This window comes from Procambarus clarkii, chromosome 25 (assembly GCF_040958095.1).
Source record: "Procambarus clarkii isolate CNS0578487 chromosome 25, FALCON_Pclarkii_2.0, whole genome shotgun sequence".
Lineage (NCBI taxonomy): Eukaryota > Metazoa > Arthropoda > Malacostraca > Decapoda > Cambaridae > Procambarus > Procambarus clarkii.
In genome coordinates this window covers 6,170,125-6,188,998 of record NC_091174.1, presented here as the reverse complement: position 1 = coordinate 6,188,998, position 18,874 = coordinate 6,170,125, and the positions used below count along the sequence as shown (strand labels likewise).

General features: G+C 42.9%; 1 protein-coding gene across 3 annotated transcripts in view; it reads right to left on the bottom strand.

The window, feature by feature from the left end:
- Positions 1 to 4,530: 4,530 nt before the first annotated feature.
- The window catches only part of LOC123756549 (protein escargot), a 148,860-nt gene continuing 134,516 nt past the window's right edge, over positions 4,531 to 18,874 (bottom strand). For 2 of the 3 annotated variants that reach the window (XM_069331222.1, XM_069331223.1), the window contains one exon: positions 4,531 to 6,902. In XM_069331222.1, coding sequence (XP_069187323.1) covers positions 5,254 to 6,902 — 1,649 coding nt within the window. In that variant the 3' untranslated portion in view covers positions 4,531 to 5,253. Of the gene's footprint in view, positions 6,903 to 10,755; positions 10,982 to 18,874 lie in introns of those variants that run through there. The other variant, XM_045739798.2, reaches the window with a different exon arrangement.

Sequence of the window (18,874 nt, the reverse complement as noted above, 5' to 3'; positions counted from 1 at the left end):
AATTATCCAGGTTGTTTGAAAAGTTGGGGTTGAGGGGGCCTCCCCCCCCCGTTCTCATGGCAATGGACTTGCTATGAGAACGAGTTCCCACATTTGAATGTATTTGCAGAGTCTAGATTGCTTGCAGAGTCGAGTGCTAGCTCCTAGTCCCCGTTTTTCGTTTAATGCGGTGACCTACTTTCATCAGATTTTCAGATTTTAATTTGAAATTTTGTTTTGAGTTGGCCAGAAATCGCTCGGTCAGTTATTTACAACTGGTGTTCTAAGGATATTTATCATCACCTCAGTATAATGTATTTGTATTTTTAATTTTTAACATTAATTCTTTGTCGATTAATTTATAGTAATTTGTATGTCTTGATCATATTCCTTGTGCTATTTCTGTTGTTTGGTGAGATTCAGTTAGATTAGCCTTTCTCTGCAACTCCATCCAGTCAGATATAAAACAAGGCGGGTCACTGGCTTGTTTAAGTATCAATTTCTGATTTCTTCATTATTGGTATCCAGGCCGTGGCTGTATACTCGAGGCTAGGCCTCAAGCAAGACGTTCACAACATTCTAAATTAATTTTTAACGCCTAAATTTAAAGTTATCCAGGAATTTTGCCGAAGCTTTCGTACAAATATATGATATTTGTGTCAGGTTTGCATTACACTTATCTTACAATATCTTACCAATTCAAACATCATTCCCCTTCTTTGATTCGGAAATATCCCCTTTCTTTATCCTGTAATGCCTGCGGCGTCTTCACGCTTCTCCTCACTTCCTCATAACATTGAGCAACCATCTCTGAGCGTGTCTACTTTATCTTACGTTCAACCGCAATCCTGTGTCTCCGCGCGTGGCTGTGTCCTACTAGTGTAGCGAGCGGCTCTCAGGGTATCAGCTACCTTGCTGAGACTCGCTAAACAATGCTACCTCAGACTCTACTCTGACTGATGGCGTTGCTGTGAAGTTCGCTCTCTCTCTCTCTCTCTCTCTCTCTCTCTCTCTCTCTCTCTCTCTCTCTCTCTCTCTCTCTCTCTCTCTCTCTCTCTCTCTCTCTCTCTCTCTCTCTCTCTCTTTCACTATCTGCATTATTTTTCTTTGTCACCAATTTCCCGACTAGTGTGTTTGAGAGGACTCTGCCTACTAGGGATACACATAATAAGGGTTATAATACAAAGTCCGGGATTATTTATTTAGATTTCAGCAATAGTGACAAGCGGTGCTTCGAGATAGGTGTATACCAGGGTATACTTAAGCACAGGGCCTGGGATAGTTGTATATCCAAGTACACTGAGCTCAGTCCCTTGGATACTCAGGTATACCCTGAACTCAGGTCCTGGGATAGGTGTGTGTGCCTGTGAATTCCCTGAGTGAAAGGCCTGGGACAGGGGTATACCGGGCATATACACTGAAACACAGTGCCGAGATTAGAAGCGACGGCACTAGAGGGACGCTGGAGGCAGAGGGAAGGGGGGACGGCGTCCGGCGGTGGCACTGTTTTTGCGATCCGACCGCCAATTCACAAGTGTTGTGTTGATTGTTCGGCGGTGATAATGTCAGTTGGGGATGGTGCCAGAGCTATCTTCTCTCGCTCTCACTCTCTCTTCTCACACACACACACACACACACACACACACACACACACACACACACACACACACACACACACACACACACACACACACACACACACACACCAGCAATATTAGTCCTGTTTTATCCAATGTAAATGCAGGGAAGCCGAGGATCAACCAAGCAAACAATTTAAAAATAAAATTGCATTATAAGCTCAGGAAGGAAACAAACACAAGAAAGAGAGACGAGGCGTCTTAACAAACTAAGACAAGTGGACACCTCTCTGAGACTGATAGAGGTAAACAAAAGCTTTTAACAACTGGAGAAATTTATAACGGCTTGAACCCACAAAGCAGCGGGCGACTTGGCTCTGAACAGGCTGTGGAGGTCAGTCGCTGAGAGAGAGAGAGAGAGAGAGAGAGAGAGAGAGAGAGAGAGAGAGAGAGAGAGAGAGAGAGAGAGAGAGAGAGAGAGAGAGAGAGAGAGAGAGAGAGACTCCTACACAATAAAAGAAGCCACGTAAAAGATGTAATATGGTTATCTACACAATGTTAGGGTGCAAAATACTAGTATATATTTAAACATCGTACTTCTCCCCCTTTTTTGTTTGACATCTGTACAAATCCGTATTTCCAAGTCTCATCCTCCTCCTCTTCCAACCCCCACCTCTCACTCTCTCCCTCCCTCTCTCTCTCTCTCCCACACTCCCTCTCTCTTATCAGCTGTGGAATAGACTTTATGTACATAGACATTACTCTAAAATAGAATGTTTTGTTTTCGGTAAACACCTTCACATATAGTCTGCACTCTGCTGTATAGTGTATATTGGAGTTCAGGTGATATTCAGTACCTTTATCACCTGATGATAACGTTCATCTACGTTGAATTATGGTCGCCCTGGATGATGTCTGACATTCCACAGTGTCATCACACTTAATGCTCCTAATTTAGATGCAATAAACCTCAGCATCAAAGTTTCGATGCTTTAATAGATTTACGAGCACCATGACCTTGACGCTTACTTTAAATAAAGTCACGTGACTAAATAAAGCTTATTTAGTCACGCGGGATGTTTAGATATAAACGCCTGTGCTTAGACCAAAACCACCTCAGATTTGACGTTTATCAAATCATAAGAACTGGATGAATATTCGACTAATCTCCCTCGACTCTTCGGCGCCAGCAGCAACAGGACTCAGCGTGATTACATGGGAAAGTTACCGACCACGCCCCTAGCAGGTGAGCGGGGCGCTTATGGTCACAGCTTAGTGGATCCTTACCCACTTAAGCCGCCACCTCCCTCCCTCAGCCATACACCATGTAACCCAAGTGTACCTGGGTATAAAGGATTATATTATATATATTATATATATTATATATATAATATACTGATTTGGTTGGATGTATATACAAATCACTTTTGGAATGGGTTTCCCAGACACACAAACGCAGACTTATTATAAGATAATGTGAAGGAACACGAGAACCTACACAGCGTTTGTTAGACCAACATTGGAGTATGCAACACCGGCCTGGTATCCGTACGTTGTGAGGAATATAACTGAAATCAACAAGTCTAGAGGATTGCATCAAGATTAGTACTGGAACTAAGAGGGCTAAGCTATGAAAATATAGGTTGAGGGACTGGACCTCACTACCTTTTAAAACAGAAGAAACAAGAGATGCGATCACAGCATACAGAATAGTGAGGGAATAAGCAAGATAGACAATGACAGCCTCTTTAAATTGAAAGTAGAGCAAGAGGACAGAAGTGGAAGCTGGAAACACAAATGAGTCGAAGAAATGTAAGAAAATGCTCTTAACAGATATTCAACATGCGGAATTCACTGGAGAAGTTATGGAAGTCACGTCTATCCAAAACTTTAAGGCCTGAAAAGACAATTTGAACGCCAGAATAATTAAACTGTAACGCAACAGGTACAAAAGGCTAATAGGGCAGCATAAAGAGCTAGACCTCACTTCTCTGTAATCACTGGTGGGTAAGCACCATATTATAAACTCGAGCCTGTGAGATGCGATATACCCAGGCAGGTCAGAGCCATAGACTTTCCCCTAAGCTGAGAAACTCCTCCAAATCTCTGTATGACTAACCATCCTGCGAGATGGGGACTTGTATTACCACTGCTACCTTATTCAATCTTGTGTTGTTGATATCCTCAAAATGCATCCGGAGTCTGCCAGTGCAGACCGCTAATCACATGCCTCTGTATGACTAACCATCCTGTGTGATGGGGATTTTATAGCATCACCTAGTTAGCTTTTTTGACACACTGTACTCCACTTCATATAGTCTAGGGTAGCTGCACTAATGCAGATGTACCTAATATGTTAATAAAAAAAAAAAAAAAAAAAATCCTCCAAATGGTTGGCCAGTGCAGGTCACTTGTCCCTGTAAAGCTGTGAGAGAGAGCTTTAGCATCACTCAGCTAGCGCTTGATACAAGCTATTCAAACCTTCGTACAGTCTGTTAAGGGTGTATAAATGCAGATGCACCTAAGAATGTTCATACAAAATAGTAATCCCCATGAAATGATCTTATTTCTGTGCATTTCGAATTAAATTCTACTTGCTCTGCGCACCTGTGAGTTACTTGACAATGTAAAAAGCCCTTCTTATGTAAACTTTATGGGAGACATATTTCTCCAGCCCATGCAAGTATGGTAGTAAGCCAGACTTTAGTGCTTGTAATATGTGTTTAATAGCATATTATTGCGTAAGGAGCTCTGTTGAATTTGTTGGGGTATGAGAGAGAGAGAGAGAGAGAGAGAGAGAGAGAGAGAGAGAGAGAGAGAGAGAGAGAGAGAGAGAGAGAGAGAGAGAGAGAGAGAGAGAGAGAGAGAGAGAGAGAGCTGATAAAGACCTTTCGAGGTAAGAGTCAGGAGAGATCAGGAGATCGAGAGAGCTAAGCTATGACGATAAATTTAGTGTATTTGATAAAACACATCCAAGATGGACTACGTTATATAACGTTTTATTTACAAAACCGTACAAAAACTTATTTACAGGACTAGACAAGGTGCTGGGAATACAGGTACATTTTCGCACTCGTGTGAAAAAATATTTCTCAACTGTTTTTGGTATAAATATGAACAAATTGGTACGTAGATATGTTCACACAACTTCAGTGGAAATTACCCCCATGGATCAGATATATGTTCACACAGCTCCAGTGAACATTATCCAAGGATCTCATATATTTTCACACAGCTTCACTGAGCATTATCTAGGGATAAAAGACATGTTCACACAGCTTAACTGAACATTATTCAGGGATAAGAGACATGTTCATACAGCTTCACTGAACATTATTCAGAGATTAGAGACATGTTCACACTGCTTCACTGAACGTTATTCAGGGATTAGAGACATGTTCACACAGTCAGTGAACATTATCCAGGAATCAGGTGTCTCTGAGAAGGTTGATTTGAACGTTCGTCCTAACCAATTTAATGCGAATGGGACTTGAGTTGATTAGCACAGTAAGGGCTGTTGGGCACCTTTAAGAACCGAACTTTAAGTCACCACAGATAAGGATCTGTAGGCTATAAGCGAGTACAACATGGATGACGATACGGGTGAGGATTAAGTGGGTGAGGACAATACAGATGAGGATTAAGTAGGGGAGGACAATACAGATGATTACATAGATGAGGACAATAAGTGAGTGCGTCACGGTTGCATGCGTCGATGTAGTGCTGGGCAGGCGGCCTCGGTGTGCTTGTTGAGGAGAGACATTCTGGAGAAGGTCTTGTGGCAGGTGACGCATGCGTACTTCTTAACGTCAGCGTGGGTCTGAAGGTGGGCCCGCAGGTTGCTGCGGTCAGCGAAGCACCGGTCACACTGCGGGCACTGGAAGGGTTTCTCCCCGGTGTGGGTCCTGATGTGGCCCTGCAGCAGCCACGGCCGCGAGAAGGCCTTGCCACACAGCTGACACTTGCACGGCAGCGTGTGCGTGCGGATGTGCATCTTGAGTGCGCCCAGACTCGTGTACACTTTCTCGCAGTGTTTGCACGCAAACGACTTGGCACCCAGCGCTGCGCAGTGGAACTGTTTGTGCTTGCTCAGGCCAGAGTACGTTGAGTACGACTTATTGCACTCTGCGCACGAGTACCGCGCCTCGCCACGAACTGCACCGCTGCTGCTGCTGTCACTGGAGATCGACTCTGAGTCCGGAGAGCCACACTCACGGGAGTGCCTGGAGGGGGAGAGAGGGTGGCACTCCCTGTGATGCCTGCCGGGTGAGGGAGGGTGAGCAGGAGGCAGAAGATGCGGCATAGGCCATGCTATCGGCACCAAACCTGTCCACAAGCTCGAATTCGGCAGAAGTGGACGTGGCCGCGCAGGCTGCAGAGAAACATTTTCTGTAAACTGGCGGGACGTTTGTCTTGGAGGGTCGTCTGCCAGCCATGGTCGGTGAGGTTGAGATGTTTGGGTAGAGCTCTGCATCTCTCCGGGGACTCTCATATCTGGGAATCTTAACCAACTTGCCGTTGTTTGTACAGAAGGTTTATGCCCAACTGATGGACTGACCCGGTCATTGTCTATTCTCGAATGGCTGATATCGTCGACCAGGGGAGAGTTAACAAGTATGGCAGTGTGTGGCCTGGGTGTAGCTATGTGTATTCCGGGTGTGGCTGAGTGTGGCCTTGGTGTGGCCCTGACGGGAGGCAGCAATCTCCTGACTTCACAGGTTGGAGGGCTGTGACTATCTCGACTGGTTTCTCTTGGAAGTGAGTCGGGGCTTGTACACGTACTGGCGGAGACGCTTGGGTTAAAACTGATTCTGCTTTCTGGATCAGGTGTTTCGTTCTTCAGGGACTTGAAGTCAGGTATTTGATTGTTCGCGGGTTTAACGTCAATTGTTTGACCGTCCTGGTGCTGGGCGTCTGGTGTGCGACTTTGTCGACCTGCGTTCGTCGATTCTCTTTCTGATTCTGTTGAAGCATGTACTTTCTTATCATGTGTGCTGTTTGTTTCCGTTTGTGTTTGAGGGCATACACCATGTGCGTCAGGGAATTGTAACTCACGCACGTGCACGCGTGAGTGCGTCGTCTCACCGTATACATAGGGCACACGCAAACGTAATCGCTGCCAATCGCAACAATTCACCGGTGGAACATGCGGTTCTTGCGCGGGTCTCGCCAGTGACTGCGGCTCTCTCGTGCGAAGGAGGGACGCTGGAGGGCAATGGGCGCATGGGTCGTGCGTGCGTATGCGGGGTTCTTGCACGCATGGATCGTGCGTGCGTGTATTGGATGAGCTATACGCCTCTCCCTCAAACTTCACACTCAGATCCTCCGGTTCTGTCTGCTCGTTTCCTGTTGATGAAAACACATTGTTGTTCATATCATAACTTCCTTAAAGAAATGCATATATATAATTGTAAGCAATCTGCGACAATTCGGTTAAATTTACATAGTAATTAAAGCATATTCGGAGGTCCCGTAAACTATAGACATCTGATTTGAATAGACTGTGTCCGGATAATGACCGCCCGAAGAGATATGACAGCCGGGAACCTGAGACAAGTTCAACCATGTGGGCATCATATTAACCATGACATCTTTACCTACTCACAGCGTCACGGACACGTTGAGATACACGCCCACGGAGAAGTGCGCTATTTGGATACAAGACCATGCTGTTCTGGTTGGATACAGATCTGTGAAGTGCTGTCTCCGTTAAATATAGGACTATTGTATGCTGACCCCGCTTCCATAGTCGACCATGCTGTGGTGGTTGAATGAATGATCGTAGTATGTTCTCCCTGGTGGATATAGAACCATGGTATGCTGTCCCAGGTGGATATAGAACCATGATATGCTGCCCCAGGCAGGTATAGAACCATGGTATGCTGTCCCAGGTGGATATAAAACCATGATATGCTGCCCCAGGCAGGTATAGAACCATGGTATGCTGTCCCAAGTGGATATAGAACCATGATATGCTGCCCCAGGCAGGTATAGAACCATGGTATGCTGTCCCAGGTGGATATAGAACCATGATATGCTGCCCCAGGCAGGTATAGAACCGCGGTATGCCGTCCCAGGTGGATATAGAACCATGATATGCTGCCCCAGGCAGGTATAGAACCATGGTATGCTGTCCCAGGTGGATATAGAACCATGATATGCTGCCCCAGGCAGGTATAGAACCATGGTATGCTGTTTCCGTTTCGATACAGCACCATTCTGTGCTGGTAGGATACAGCGCAGAAGAAGCTGCGTTGTTTGGGCATAGGTTACATATATTACATCCATCAGACTGTATGAACGTCTCTACAATCTTAAGGGTTTGGATTCCTTGTTCAAACGATTACATGGTTCAACTAATTACAAGTTCTCGGCGGTTATAGCACAATGCGCGCGCATTCTACGGACACGCTCAGCACGGGTCAAGGGCCTTGTAAAGTTGTTAATATTATTATTATTATTAATTAAACACGTTATCATTTATTAAAATGTGAATGAACTCTATACATACACTGAATACGAGTGTTAATATTATATAATTAGGTTATTATTATGAAGTAAAATGAAAAATAAAAAATATTTTCTTAATAAAATAAAAAAATGAGAATAAAATAATAATGAATTTCATCATAATTAAAATATATAAAGCGTATCTGTAAGGAATTTATTTAAAATACGATTGTATGAATCAGGCAGAAAAAATACAATTAATAAATACAACTCAAGAAATAAACTAACAAAGGGGGACGCTATTATTACTAATGACAAAAAAGAAAGAAGCGAATATTCAGCACCAAATATATGCTAAACAGAGGACTTACAAGGAAAAAAACCCCACTGGTTGACTACAGAAATGAAATATACTTCTCTCATACTTATCAATGATGTAAAAGCAAGCTGCTTCATACTTATCCATGAGGCACAATTATCAATGAGGTTCATAAGAGCAACATCATCCTTGTAAATGAGGTACATAACATCAACCTCATATATAAAGAAAGCACCGTGTCACTCATCACCAAAATTCCTTACAAATAGGAAAAAGTATCTAGGCATTAGTCTCCATAGGAATTTGAAATAATATTTTAAAAATATTACACACGTGGTAAGTTGAACTAAGGTAAGATAATTATGAGTAGAAAGTGCTAAGCTTGTATGACACGTGGAATATATCTAGCACATGGAAGGTATATGACAAGTAGTTGGGATATGAGAACAAAAAGGTGGGAAATGAGGACAATTAGCTGGGGTATGAGGACAAGAAGCTGGGATATTAGGACAATTAGCTGGGGTATGAGGACAATTAGCTGGGGTATGAGGACAATTAGCTGGGGTATGAGGACAATTAGCTGGGGTATGAGGACAATTAGCTGGGGTATGAGGACAAGAAGCTGGGGTATGAGGACAAATAAGCTGGAATACGAGGACGCGCATTTGAGATATAAGGATGAAGTGAAGGAATTTAAGTTACCGAGAACCGACCCAGCAAGGTGCGGAGGAACCTCTCAACCCGACCATTTCAAGCGGCTGAACAAGGCAATTAGACCAGACACCACGAAAACAGCAGCTATAAAGAGATCTTAAAAACCGACTGCCAAGTTCTTACATCGAACCATGGGAGTCATGTTCCAATACCACTGTCGATTGGAATTAGTAAAATAGACAAAAATAATAATCCGGAACAAATTAGGTCAACAAAATACAATGGAGCATATAATTGTATGTTATAATACTTATTGGTGTCATAATTACATTTTGTAATTCATTAACCCTTATTAATGTAACTGTGAATTAGATGTAATCACAAAATAGGTAAAATGCCAGTGTAATACAATATATGAATATGATTATATATATGCATATAAATATATGAGTATATATTATATATAAATATAAAGACCATACACAATAACGGCTCATGTTACCAACGATCAACAGATGTATATTATGTATATAATTTATGTATATGATTTATTAACAATATGTCAAATAAAAAGTGTCAGTAAAATTCTATAGAAAATGAGAGACTGATAACAGCAATAAGAGAGAACTAAAACAGAAGAAAAGAAACAACAGAGGACTTAAACAGAAGAAAAGGAGTACAGTACTAGTTAGATATTAATTAAACAAGGTAAAGGATGAGATAAAACAATTGGAAAAGGTTCCATTATATCCGAGAGGGTGGTAGTAGTAGGGTGGGTGGTGGTAGTTATAGGGTGGGGAGGTGGTTATTGGGTGGTAGGGTTAGTGGTTATAGGGGAGGGTGGAAAATAAGAGGTACGATTACAGGGGGGTTAATTCGTGGTAAGGATAGTAATGGTTTGGTAGATATGAAGATAGTGAATGCAGGTGAGGGGGAGGTAGTAATTAGGATGATAGTGAGGGAGGTGAATGGTGACGATGTAGGAAGATGATAGGTAATGCAAATAAACTAATGACCGAAAAAGATGGTATTTACACCGTTAATTGTGTTAATTCTAACAATACTGAACACCAGGAGGAAACAGAGCTAATATTTACAATCACTCAACTAAATAAATAATTGTTTAAAACCTGTATTTAGTGATCTTGGAAGAGATGAAGGTTAATTATTTTTTTTCTGAGTTATGGTTGATAATCACCCATCGTGTCATGTTAATGAATGGTGTCATTTACACCCATTTGAGTCATCTTCACCCATTGTGTTATCTTCACCTATTGTGTCATCTTCACCTATTGTGTCATCTTCACCTATTGTGTTATCTTTACCTATTGTGTCATCTTCATCTATTGTGTTATCTTCAACCATTGTGTCATCTTCACCTATTGTGTTATCTTCACCTATTGTGTTATCTTCACCTATTGTGTTATCTTCACCTATTGTGTTATCTTCAACCATTGTGTCATCTTCAACCATTGTGTCATCTTCATCTATTGTGTCATCTTCCTACAGTTACCTTTACCTATTGTTTATCATTAGTCAAAAAACACACAAAACACAGAAACTAAATACACACACACACAAAGACACTACACACGCACACACACACACACACACACACACACACACACACACACACACACACACACACACACACACACACACACACTTAAGAGTACTTAGTGTGACCTTTCATTTTGTGTAACGTGTTGTTCCCATACACTAGTTACATGTTATTGGTGCGGATGTATAATACAAATAAAGACCAAAATAGATTACCTGTTGCATTATACGGAACGGAGAGCGGCCTCTTCTTCAAGGGACAGCTAGAGTAGTCACTTTTTAAGACGACCATCGTGGGGGAATGTAGAACACACACGAAAGTAATTAAGAACAAAAAACGTTCTGTCGGTGTGTTGAAATAATAATATTATTGTTTTGGTTCAGTCTGGGTCGCCTGGAGGTCCTTCAAACATGGTAGGATAATGCGCTCTGTGTGACCACGACTGACGTTCGTGTTTGACTGAATTTGGGGAGAACCTCATACTGTTTTCAGATGTCCCTCCCTCCCCCCGGGTGACAGGAGTTGCCAGTTCGTTGTGGGATAGGGGCGGATTTTAGCATTCTTCGTATCTCTTTTATATAGTATCCAATTCTCGCCATTTTTAAACCCGCCTATTTACCTGATGTTGATAGATATTCGGCATAGGATGCACAAGATTCAGATGAGGAAATTAGAGATGAAATATGCAAATAAAAATGCTGATATGACATCTGCTGGCATACTCAGGGAACACGTGCCGAGCAACCAATCAGTGGGCAGCCACGTCATGGACCTTGACCAATGAGCGTCTCTCATTAGCCAATATACGATGAAAAGGACAGGTATATAAATTCTGATCAGTGTTTAATATGTCTAAGATGTTATGATAACGTTGAGTAATGAGGCTTATATTTGCTCCCTCAGTTGCCCCAGAATGTATAGCAATAAGGGGAGAGAGAGAGAGAGAGAGAGAGAGAGAGAGAGAGAGAGAGAGGGAGAGAGAGAGAGAGAGAGAGAGAGAGAGAGAGAGAGAGAGAGAGAGAGAGAGAGAGAGAGAGAGAGAGAGAGAGAGAGAGAGAGAGAGAGAGAGAGGGAGAGAGAGAGAGAGAGAGAGAGAGGGAGAGGGAGAGAGGGAGAGAGAGAGAGGGAGAGAGAGAGGGAGAGGGAGAGAGGGAGAGAGAGAGGGAGAGGGAGAGAGGGAGAGAGAGAGAGAGAGAGAGAGAGAGAGAGAGAGAGAGAGAGAGAGAGAGAGAGAGAGAGAGAGAGAGAGAGAGAGAGAGAGAGAGAGGGAGAGAGAGAGAGGGAGAGAGAGAGGGAGAGGGAGAGAGGGAGAGAGAGAGAGGGAGAGAGAGAGAGGGAGAGAGAGAGGGAGAGGGAGAGAGGGAGAGAGAGAGAGAGAGAGAGAGAGAGAGAGAGAGAGAGAGAGAGAGAGAGAGAGAGAGAGAGAGAGAGAGAGAGAGAGAGAGAGAGAGAGAGAGAGAGGGAGAGAGAGAGAGAGAGGGAGAGAGAGAGGGAGAGGGAGAGACATACAGATTGGAATTAAGGACAGATTAGGAGGAACAGGAGAGAAAAATGGAAATATAGAAGTTGAATGATAGTAGAATGAGAAGGAAAAATATTTGAATAGAAAGAGGAGGAGAGGGAAGAAGAAAGGTGTAAGAAAGGAGGTAGGGGCAAAGGAATGGGGAAGGAAGAAAGGGAGGAGGGGTCAGGAGGAATAGAAGACAATAAGGTTGCATCCGGTAACCGGTCCAGATGGTTCCCTGCACCCGACTCTCTTGTGTACTCGCCTAGTTGTGCATACAGGGGTTGAGCTTTGGCTCTTTGGTCCCGCCTCTCTGTGTATCTGTATTTATTATTTGTGCCTGCAGAATCGAGCTATTAGCTCTTAGAGAGCTAGCAAAGAGCCGCCTTTCTAACCAATCTATTTTTCCTCTATTATATCTGCTACATATATTTCTCTCCAACACACACACACACACACACACACACACACACACACACACACACACACACACACACACACACACACACACACACACAGGGAAGCAGCCCGTAGCAGCTGTCAAACTCCCAGGTACCTATTTACTGCTAGGTGAACAGGTGCATCAGGGTGAAATCAGTCAAATGAACAGGAACATCTGGGTGAAAGAAACTCTGTTCATTTGTGTCTTCCTCGGCCAGGAATCGAACCCGGGCCCTTAGGACTGCGACCCCTAAGCGCTGTCCACTCAGCCGTGAGGCCCCTTAGTATAAGTGTGAGTGTATCACGCAGGCGGTGAACAATGTTCTGACTGTCTGCTAACTGAAGTTTCTTGACTGTTGATCTGATTTTACCAGATTAGAGTATAATGTTTATGTTATCCTATTTGCATGTGCTTCTGAGGTAAGATTCAGTGTTTCTGTGTTTGTCTCTTTGTTGATCAATCTTTGTTAGTCTGTTTTTGTTCAGCTGTCTGCGTAAATGTGTGTTTACGGCACCTAGCCACACACAGAGCTGCACCTAGCCGCTGCTGGGCGGCATCTAGCGACTATTCCTATGATCTCCTTGCTAGATGGCCCTCTTCACAATCTGCTCTAGATCTGCCCTTTTTGGTGGCATCATCGCTCAACGTACATAGTTTCACAATACATAGATAGAGGCATCACTGTACATAGTTCGCTACATAAAACGTGCTTCTTGCTTTTTCTCTAATACTGTGGGTTTCAGGCACCAGCTTGTGCTGGATGCTGCTGAACTTCAACAGTTGAGCGATCTTAAGCGCTGCTGACTTTCTGTCCGACACTCTGCATTCATCTTAGAAATCACTGAAGGCTTCGTTTCCTGAGCACCTGTCGGATGGTCACCTGTGCTGCACGAGCATGATAAATCACTTCAGTGCTACGTCTACCTTGCAAGGCTTTAGCAAGAACAGAATATAAACAAAATTAATACCAGCTATACATTTCTTGTTGTGAGGACTGATGTCTTGGAACTGTAGTAGAAGTCGGTTTTTGAGTTAGGAATCAGGCCATCGAGCGTGATTCCAAGGTGATCCAACCTGGACGTTTAGAGCAAGTTCAATCATCCAATTTGAGCAATTTGATGCTGCTACATCCGGATCTGTCTACTCAACGAAGTGAACCAATTCTGTGAAGACAGTAATTCTTTCCACCAGTTATCACCGTCATTGATTCTGGTATTCTTGGCCTCCTAGATTGATTATACAAGCCCGCCAAGTACTTATGATTCTAAGTGGTCTTTATAAACCCATAATGTCGACCACAGTGAGAGTGGTTAGCAGGTCTGTATCTTCAAGAAGTGATCCACAAGTGATCCATCAGTTTAATTGTAAGATTATGGCTTTGTGCAGTCCTTCAAAACTGCCTGCTTGTCTGCAGAAATAACACAATATCCCTTGGACCATAGTATCAGTAACTAATGATCACTACCTAGTTCAATATGTTATTGGATTGAAAGCACAATGTGTGATGGTATTGCTTGCAGTGAGCGACAATTGAGGCTTCAGATATCACACATCGTCGGGCGTCTCTAGCTAAAGGGACGGTGGAATATGACCCAGCTCAACTAGTTCTGTAAATATTTTCTGCCAGTTGAGTGTGTAAACACTTCGTTCCCCGTCAATTGTATCCCAACCACTTTGGCTGGACGGTAGAGCGACGGTCTCGCTTCTTGCAGGCTAGCGTTCAATCCCTGACCGTCCAACTGATTGGGCACCATTCCTTCCCCCCCCCCCCCCCCATCCCATCCCAAATCCTTATCATGACCCCTTCCAAGTGCTATATAGTCGTAATGACTTGGCGCTTTCCCCCTGATACTTCCCTTCCCTTCCCCGTCAGTTGTGTGAAGGTGTTGTTCTTGTCCTCACTAATGATGATGATGATCAGCTTCCCGGTTGTCTCCGGTACGTACTGGAGGGGTTGGGGTCATCTTCACGATGACACAAAGATGACACAATGCTGACGAGTCTGAAGTATTTACAAGTAGACATGTAAACATGCAGCCATCGAGACGCGCATTGAAGGATCTATTGGTGTGTGAAATGAAGACGTTTGTTGACGAAATAGGCGGAATTAGATCAGTTTTTATGCACAGATCAGTGGGGTTTTGTTCTCCAACATTACACGTTGATACCATACTATTGTGAAGGAGGAAATGTATATGTTTACCTCTCAGAATGTTTGGTAATGTGTTTATTTGTGATGTGTGTCTATGTATATATTAACACGTTGTACTGAATGGGGTGAGAATAGCTTGAGTTACCTCATCCCTTTGTGTGTATTTTACCTCAATAAACTTATTTCAATTTCAATTTCATTTACACGTATCTGTACTTGGCAACACTTTCACCACATGATGCCATTATGTATAGTTTAGGTACCAGCGTACAATTTTTATGCATTAACTTCCTCTAAATTCATTAGCTTCGCATGCATATATCCCTTGAGTATAATAAATATAGAAGTGCTTAGTATAAGGTTAGGTTGTAATATATGTAATCTCCGGTGCGATGTTTTCTGTGAACTGATCACAGTAGAATCTTCTATGCGCAGGCAGGCGCATAGAGGAGACATGATCACGACGTGAGGGATACTTGAGCGTGTGGCAGGGGTGGATGGAAACATGGAAGGGTCTGGAGCAAGGGGACGGGGATAGATGCGTGTTGTCTTAGAGAAGTTGGGGCGTATTAGATGATAAAGCCAGCATGAAGGTAGTAAAGAGCTACGCACTGTCTTATGTACCCACACATACTTACAGGATTAAACGTACCAATCAGAGAAGCAAAATTAAAACACACACACACACCTGCACGCTTTTAAAACTTATAATTTTAAAAGTAGATAGGATATGGAAATTCGTGGTTTAATAGGGCATGTCCGAGGTGTGTGTAAACCGTGGATTCACACGCACTAGGGGACACAGGTGGAAATTGAGTGCCAATATAAGCCATATGGGCATTAAAAAGAACTTTTTTTTTTTTTTTTTTTTTAGTGTCAGAATAGTTGACAAATGGAATGCATTAGGAAGTGATGTGGTGGAGGCTGACTCCATACACAGTTTCAAGTATAGATATGATAGAGCCCAATGGGCTCAGGAACCGCTACATCAGTTGATTGACAGTTGAGAGGCAGGACCAAAGAGCCAGAGCTCAACCCCCGCAAGCACAACTAGGTGAGTACACACACACACGCACACACACACACACACACACACACACACACACACACACACGGCAGCTTGCCTCCTGACAGCCTGGGTGATAGATCAAGAGAGGTTCATCTACAGAAAGGAATTCCTCCTCGAGGAATACTATACCATCTCTCTCCCACGGTCCTCCCGCGCTTTCAGTATGGTGCTTCACCTCCTCCCTCAATCGACCGCCTTACTTCTGACCATCAAGGTTCCTGTTTTGCTCCCTCCTGTGTGTTTGTCTTGGCGTATGTGTACACGCACCTAGCTGTGCTTGCGGGGGATGAGCTTCAGCTCCTGGACCGTATGTGTGCTATACTCACGCATACGCGCACGCTTGTGCTGGCAGGTTCAGCTTCAGCTTCCGGGCCCCGTCATGTAACCTGGTAGTACAGTCGGATTCGTTCTCGACTCACACTCGAGAATTCCAGGTTCGAATCCCAGGCGGGACAGAAATGGTTAAGCGAATTTCCTACCGCCTAATGCCTCTGTTCACCTAGTACCAATTAGGTACTCAGGAGTTATTCAGATTGTTGTGAGGGGTTTGCATCCTCGGGTGGGGGTCAGTAATTTGACCTTGAGGGGGGGGGGGGAGGAGAATCTCAATATATGCCTAACGTGTATACACTCTGGCTACCTGTCCCGCCACAATAATAAAACAATAATTCCGCCACACAATGAATTATTTTTATTATTATTTCGTAGGATAAAAGCCCACACTTTTTTACCGTCAGCACTCAGCAGATAAAGCACTCAAGAGAGTGTGAAAGACTTGGTGTATATAAATACATATCAATTATATATATATAAATTTCACAAATACATAAGTGAGGGTGTTTTTATCCAATGTTATAATATCTGTGAGAAGACATTACCATTACTTATTATTATTATTATTATTATTATTATTGAGAAAATTAAAAATAATAATAATAATAATAATAATAATTATAATTACTTAAAATTATTGTAATTGAGAAAAAACTATAGCCCTAGTGGATTGGCAGAATTGTTGCGATTCTGTTGCAAAACTATCAGGTTCTAAAAGCATATTTTTCTTTGGCAAAAATCAAGCCGTTTCTTAGATGCATCATTTTTCCTTTCCAGATATTCAGAAAGTATCTAGATGGTTTCTTCTCCAATATTTACAAAGGTATACGAGTCATTAAAACTTTTAGGTAGTTTATCGCTTCATGTTTGTCTCATGAATATGGGACTCACGTTCTCAGTCTTCCGGGTTTGCGGGAGTTTCTCACCAGTAAGAGGGTTGGACAGTGTTTCCGTTAAATCTTTCAATATCCACGACGATATCTGGTTTGATTTCGCTGCTCTGCTTATAACTAATGTTTCTATATACTTCTGTAGCTCCTCCTCTGTTGCTTTCATATCTTTCATACTATTTTCCAGCCTTGTGCTGGCACTAGTATCACACACGGGAGACATCTCCCGTCACGCAGGGTGCAGTCGCACCTCCACAGATCTCCAGTATCATCTCTTGATACTGGTAATGGCTCAAAAGGGCCACCACGTACGGGCTATTCATGCCCGTGCCACCTTTTGGGTGACTTAATCTGCATCAATCAAACTAGTACCAGCCCTCCGCTCTGGCTCGATCTTAAACAACTGGAATCTCCTATCACAGACCTCCTCTTCCTCCTGGCTCAACATCAACACCTGTAGCATCCATACCTCACATGCGCCACTACCACCCCTCACCTGAGCATCATCCCCGTATGCCAACACCTGCATAGCAACCATCCCATACATCCCCTCTCCCCCTGCTCACCACTACCACCTGCACCACCATCGCCCACCTGCGCCTCCGCCACCCACACTGTTGACACACCAAGTCACGAAAGAGATGAAATCCACACGTGCACTCTTGGCTGTGTATATTATGGAACACGAACCCATATGCATGACGGAACAAATTACTCCATACAAGCCCTTAATCCTTCACTTAAAGTATACACGTTTTCCCACACATTGGAACACAGGTTAAGTTATAATTTATTTCATACCCATTCATACATAGATATTCGATACACTTGTCGTCTTTTAACACAGAAATAGCCGTGTTAAATATACCATATTACCATCACCCATAATATTCCTGATTCCTGATCTAACCACAGGGGCAGTCTTACGTGTAATATGCGCATGATGCGACATTAATAAGAAAAGGGAAAGAAAGATTGTAGAATATTAAAAAAAATTAGAATGACTACAGAGTTTTTTTTTTAAAGAAATGGCTACTTGAGTTCAATACCAGCAAGTATTAGGTAATTAATGTAGAGACCAAGTACAAGACCACAATGGAGGGGGAAACTACCTTTCCTGAGACAAAATTCATATACCTAGAATCCATTATAAAGCTTACTCAAGAGCCATATACATTGGATAACTTCAGCAGCTTACTCCAAAGTTCTAAACTGGCGAATATCATAGCAACCTCCAGGAACCTCAATAACGAGGCATTTAGAAAATCGTTCAATACCTATTCGAACCCCTGGAGCATCTAGCTCCATCACAGGGTCTCATATCATAAATCATAAAGAAACTTGGAGAGGTTCCTCCTAGAAATAGGTGGGATGTGGTACGAGAAAAGATTGTAGGAGCTGAACCTTACGAAGCAAATACGATAAGTTTAGAGGTGTGACACAAAACTAGTATCAGAGCCGAGAGGTATGAGCTATGAGTAAACACTATAGGAATTAAACTTCACATCACAGGAAGACAGAAGAGTCAGAGGATACATGATCACCACATACTACACTCTCAGTGGAATGCATAAAATGAGAAGCAGTGGAAGTAGACTTAATATATGAATTCAAATGTGGGTTTGGCAGAGTCCAATAGGCTCTAGAACATAAATACAAGTTGATTGAAGGTAGAAAGGCAGGCCAAAAACCCTCGCAAACATAATTAAGTGAGTTCATTTAGGTGAGAAAATAGTTATGATTCATAATAAAACCATGATAAAACGTTTTGAACAATGAATATAAAGAAAAGTCTTGAGACAGACTAAAGAAGAAGAAGAAGAAGAAGAAGAAGAAGAAGGAGAGAGAGAGAGAGAGAGAGAGAGAGAGAGAGAGAGAGAGAGAGAGAGAGAGAGAGAGAGAGAGAGAGAGAGAGAGAGAGAGAAGGGGGGGGGGGGGGGTGAT